At 38.0% G+C, this 5,951-nt stretch overlaps 1 protein-coding gene across 3 annotated transcripts in view; it reads right to left on the bottom strand.

Annotated features, from left to right (window-relative positions):
• Positions 1-4,521: 4,521 nt before the first annotated feature.
• Positions 4,522-5,951, bottom strand: part of REM1 (RRAD and GEM like GTPase 1) — a 213,867-nt gene continuing 212,437 nt past the window's right edge. For all 3 annotated transcript variants that reach the window (XM_044090320.1, XM_044090318.1, XM_044090319.1), the window contains exon 5: positions 4,522-5,226. In XM_044090320.1, coding sequence (XP_043946255.1) covers positions 4,949-5,226 — 278 coding nt within the window. In that variant the 3' untranslated portion in view covers positions 4,522-4,948. The remainder of the gene's footprint in view (positions 5,227-5,951) is intronic.

The following is a 5,951-nucleotide window of genomic DNA, read 5'->3' as shown; positions in this document are numbered from 1 at the left end:
TGCTCCGTTCTCTGCAACAAAAAAAACTTGATTATTAGTTTTTCTAATGTGGAAGAAGATCCAAGCTTCTTTAAAGACTAGATGTTTAGTGTATATAGCTGAAACAGGTCTCAGCATAGTAAGTCATTGAAATGGCAATTCTGAATTCTTCACATATTTTAAAGAGAAAAAAAATATTGCAGATGAGAAGACAGAACACTTATAATATGCAGCTAGACTTTGATCATTCTGATTTTCTAAGGTCCTATTAGTTACTTTTGTGTAGGTTCATAGGTGATGACTAGGCCAACCACCCCATGGAACCCTTTTAAGCCTAGCCATGCTTTCTAAATGGAGCTGGCAAGCTTTGTTACTCTAGGGTTATTTTAAGGAGAATATGCAGATTGGTATATGGGTTGTCAAGCATTTACAGCTGTAGGCGACAGACCAGGGGTAAATTTCCAGTTCCCTATCCACTGCATCAAGGTATGCTTGAATTGGGTTTGAGAAGATCTGTTTTTAACATGGATGAGGAGCTTGTTCTAGAAAAGGGATAGTCTCTGAGACACATACCTCTCTGTCCAACATGTCCTATTTATGTGACAGATGAGGTTTAGGTCTTTAATGGAGTAATTCTGATGCTGTTTGTTTTGTGGATGTGCAACAGGTCCATAAGAGTGGGATAAGAGGATGCTTTGTAGACCAGGTGCAGACTACATCTCAGCAGTCTGGAAGAGATGGAGTACAAGGATACGGCTTTGAGGCAGTCCATGTTGGGTATGTTGTTTATGCCTTGTATTCTTTATGTGTGCAACCTCTGTGGACATTCCATTTGCTGCATATGCCTGGTCAGGTACATACCAAAGTGGTCACTGTACTCCATGACTGATCTGATTAGGGCTGATTACAGAAGAACGGTGACATTTGTGGACCTACCCTTTGTTTATAAGCTGCTCAACATTGAATACTTTCCTTATTTCCTTTGACACATGATAATCAAAGTCCAGGTTACTGTCTACATGTGTTCTCACATCCTAGACCAATTGGTCTCCTTTTAGGAGTGTATTATCAATGTGGTAGTTTCCAGGGTTAGCCATCTTAACATAGAACACTATTATGTATTTCTTGGTATTGAGTTTCAGACCATGGCTCTGGGAGCAGGCTTTCTTGGAGGGTATTTGTGTCTTTGGGGGACTCAGTAACTGCTCCTAGTTTGTGATTGCCTATAAACTTCATCAGCCAGAGGCCCTTGATGTTGGCCTTGACTTCAGCGGACCAGATGCTAACAAATAGTAGCCCTAGCATCAAGCCTTGAGGGACTGTGTTAGTCACTGGCCTCTTTATGGAGGTAGACTCCCCTAGCCTAAATTCTTGGGGCCTATCAGTGAAGCTGCTAGCTATGCAGCAGGTGACACCAGGGGGTTATACCTAATTTCATGAGTTTGCTTACAATACCCAAGTGGGGTTTTGTGTTGAATGCTTTGGCCAGGTCAAGATAGGCAATAGGCACTTTTTTGTCCTCATACATTGCTTTGGGGAAACTCTCTTAGAAGTCTAGCATGTTAAGTAAGCATCACCTGCCCTTCAAGACACCATACAGAGTTAGATCTAGTGTCTGAAGGTTTCCTATGTCATTATTTATAATTTTCATGATAATTATAATTGTGGCATATGAGACCATTCAGACGTATAGGTCTGTGGTAACCTGGATCCATAATGGCCCATCCTCATGCAGAAGGGTGACACCTGCAGTCCTCTACTCACTTGGCAAAAAGTTTGTCTGTAGGCTAAGGTTAAATAGTGATCTCAGATACCCTGATAAGCCATGTTCCATGCTATAAAGGAGGCATCCTGGGATATTATCAGGAACCATCAATGCAGTATTCTTTGCCTTGGAGAGTGCACTGACAGCTTATTCTTAGTAATAGTTGGGAGAGTTATGGTTGAGGATATTTCTTGAGGGGTGTGGGGGGGGGGATTGAAGCTAAATTTATCGGCCAGTAGATTTGCTATATCATCCGGTTGAGTAAAGGTGGCTTAATTTACAATTAGGTTAGCACACTGTGGTGTATTACCTTTGAGACTGTGGCCATACCTGATGAATGCCTTGTGATTGTACTTGCACTTGGCATGGGAGGCCATTATTATCTCAAATTTTGCTTTGGTAGACTTGACTAGCCCCCCCCACACACACACACACACACACACACACAGTTGTTTGTTTAGCTTGATTAGGGGAATTCTTACCTTGCTGTGCATTGCATTTCCTATTTTTTGCCATGAGTTCCTTCCTTTTGTTATACATCCTATTGTAGCTGGGATTCTACTAGGGTGGCTTGTTTTTGAATTTGTCCTGTGTTTATTCTGGGTAGGTACAGCCATTAACATGAATGCACAGGGTTTCTTTGAACAATTCCACATAGGCAACGGTATTCTGAGGATTGGGTGGATGGGCTTGAAATTTTGCCAGGGTGTCACTTAATAGTAAGAACTGTGCCTTAGAATAAGTCCTAAAAGTTCCAAGGTTAGCTGGGATGCTGAGTTCTATTTTTATTTCAAAGGAGACATCTTTATGATTTGACTAGACCAGTGAAGACATTATAATGGAGGGAGGGGCTACAATATTCTCCCATGTTTTTGAGGACGAGGTCAAGGATATTAGCACCCCTAGTGGACATATGGACTAACTGTTCATGGTGTTTATCCTGAAACTAAAAGTATTAGTTTGTTAGCTGCATGCTAACACTTTTAAATGAACTTTTTTATTTGTTCCTCATTTGCAGAATTTTATTTATTGAATATATTAGTTTGCGTTTTTACAGTATAACTATTGCATGGAACCTGACATCTTTTCTTCTGCTGCATTCCGATTATGTTCTCATCACTGTTGCCTGATAGCATTCTACATGCAAATAACACAAAGAGCTCCTTGTGGCTACATCTAACTTAGGCAGCAAAGTTAGCTTCCCTATGGGAAGAAAAAAGAAAAAAGAAAAAAATATGTTCTTTATCGTGCCATGGGTAATGAAATAAAATGCAATTAAGCAGTTGACAACAACATATTTCTGTTGTGAGGATTGAACACTTTAGTGCAGTTAAATGGAACACATTTATGGTAACCTCAATTATTATAAAAAAATGGGGGGCAATGAAGTACCAATTCACTTTATACAAAAGAAGCTTTACTGTATACTGCTTTAGTGATTGCATTTTACAGAGCTTTCTGGTCCATTATAAAAACAATAAGAAATTCACTGTACAACTAGATTTGTATTTTCCTTTGCAGTTAATATACCTCTGTTCTTGGCTCTTTCTTCAGTCTTCTTATCCGAAGTATCACTGTAAAACTGAAAAGCACTGCTACTTTTTGTGTTCTTGTAGTGTTGTTGCATGTTTATAGATGATAGTTATTCAGTGTATATAACTGTGTAAAATTGAACAATTTTACAATAACAGAAATAAGTAACATGGCAGACTAGCATGTGATGCTAGGCATAGATTGCTGGGTCTATATCAGTTGAGCGAAAACCCCTTTACGCAAATATGAATACATCGAACCACACTGCGCGAAGTACGTAAACCTTGAACGTCCAAAACCACGAATTCCGAAATGTCGATTTGTTTTGGTTGGCCCATCTGTGTTATAGCTCCGTAAGGTAAGTGTGCGATAGATAGGACTTTAGGGTTAGGATATGGGTTATGGTAAGTGCATAGATAGGTAATGTATGTAAGATTTAGTGTAGTGTTAGATGTAGGGTTTTTTTAAGTGTATGTATGTATGTATGTGTGTTATTTATTTTGTTTGGGTGTATGTCTGTAGGGGAAGTGTGCGGTAGTTATGGACCTTAGGGTTAGGGAGGGGTTAAGGATAGTGCATAGATAGTTGTGTATGTGGGGTTTAGTGTAGTGTTGGAAGTAGGGTTTTGTTAAATGTATGTATGTGGATTATTTATTTTGTTTGGGTATATGTCTGTAGGGTTTGGTTAGTGTATGTATGTGGTTTATTTATTTTGTTTTGGTAGGTATTAAGTAGCGGGTGGTGGGGTTGGCTGACTATGATAGTTCAATATTTTATTTTTTGCGGTTTAGTGTATTCGGGATTTTCGCGGTTTGAGGTATAGGGTTCGATGTTTAGGTATTTGCATAAAGGGGTTTTCACTCAACTGATATAGACCCTAAATTGCTACGTGAATTCATGAGGACATGTTTTCTTAAATTAAATGGCACAGGCTCAATAGAAAAAAGGGAACATTAGCTTGCCAACTCTGTAGTGAATTCTATCATTAACGTTTGGGCTTACAACATTTCTGTGTTGTAGAAGGACATTGAGAAACCAATTCTCATCTGAACAAGATGGCAGCATACAGTTTAGCATATATATCAGCAAATTACATTTTCCTTTTTGATGTAGTCCTAGTGCTAATAAATTGCCTTGTTCTGAAAAAAATACAACACAGATGTTGATAATGATTGATAGTTACAATGATGATTCGGTTCCAGAAGAGCATCTTCTCAAAACTAAAGTAAGTAGTATTAATGTTCTAGAGAGATACATTTGGATGGTCACAGTTCCAGAGCAGTAAAAAGTTGTCATGTTCCAAATAAGCAGAGCCTTTGTATGCCAAGCATGTAGAACAACAAAAAAGTGGAGTGTAATATCCAGAAGAAAAAGGAAAAATGTCCTGATTTGTTGTCATATTCCATTGCTAATTATCATTTTTCTGATAACTTGTTCTTCAGTAACCAGTGGATACAGAACATTTTAACATTGTTTATTAGTCACACAAATAATGCAATCCATTCATTATTGTAGTCCTCACTTACTGAATTCAATTTTTTACTAAGATGAGTATCATTTTTGAGTATCATATGGCTGCAAATTTATCTCTGGGTTGAATTTTCTGTAGTCTGGTGTACATTAACAAAGCCCTGTAGTTTTAAGTTTTTTCATTTCTAATAACAAGATGGTTTAAAGTACGGACAAGTCATGACAAGATTTCGATCGAACTTTTAAGGCCATTTTCTTATTGTTCTTTGCCACTAGTCTGTCTAAGAATCGTCGAGCCTTGGTGGTCAAACTTTCTTTACGTTTATAGATAGATCTTCGTCTTTGATTTATCTCCTTACTGTCCCTACGCAGGCGGATTTGCCGAACAATACCTTCAAACAGTTCTGATACATTGTGATTTAAGGCAGCTGAGGTTTCAATGAACTTGCAGTCAAACACAACAGCACAAGCTCGGCCCTCTGAAACAGAAGAGTTCACACTGTATTAGCACTCTACTAGAAACTCAGTTTCATAAACAAAACACAAAGAAGCCTAATTGTTTAATGCCTTTGGAATACGTTAGTTGAAGGAAACTCTTGTGGTTTTAGAAGTTCTATAGTACTTATGTAGTCTAGCCCTTTTGCATTTGTATATGCATTTTGGTTTAAAAAATTTAATAATTTGTAAGAAATCTGATATGAGCATTCAATTCATACTACTTGGCAAGTACAAACCTGTTTGAGTGCTCTGGACAGAAACTGCTAGGATTACTGTACATATTATTTGAATATACAGATTTACTTGAACATTCTCTTAGTTTTTGGCCAGTGCACAACTGCTACCAGTGAGAAAAGGTGACCCCTGATGTTGTGAAGTCTATGCAGCACAATAACAGAAACATAAGCTCTGCAGGACGAAGAGAATGTGCAGCCATAGTAACAAAATAGTGTGGCTACTGTTGCAATGTTTGAAACTCGCATCATGATGTCCATCACTATGTCACTGGAATGGTCTGTATATGCTCCCACAGTGACCCACAAGAACACTTGGTAATGTGATGACTTATGTTTCCCACTCTAGATGTCCCCCCCACTGTTTCTCAAATATGATGCCTTTCTGTATCTTTATATATATATATATATATATATATATATATATATATATATATGTGTGTGTGTGCGTAGATATATATATATATATATAT

The sequence above is a fragment of the Protopterus annectens genome, chromosome 12.part0, assembly GCF_019279795.1.
Source record: "Protopterus annectens isolate FY-2018-M chromosome 12.part0, PAN1.0, whole genome shotgun sequence".
Lineage (NCBI taxonomy): Eukaryota > Metazoa > Chordata > Ceratodontiformes > Protopteridae > Protopterus > Protopterus annectens.
Note: the sequence above shows the minus strand (reverse complement) of the source record. Positions and strands in the feature narration are given on the sequence as shown.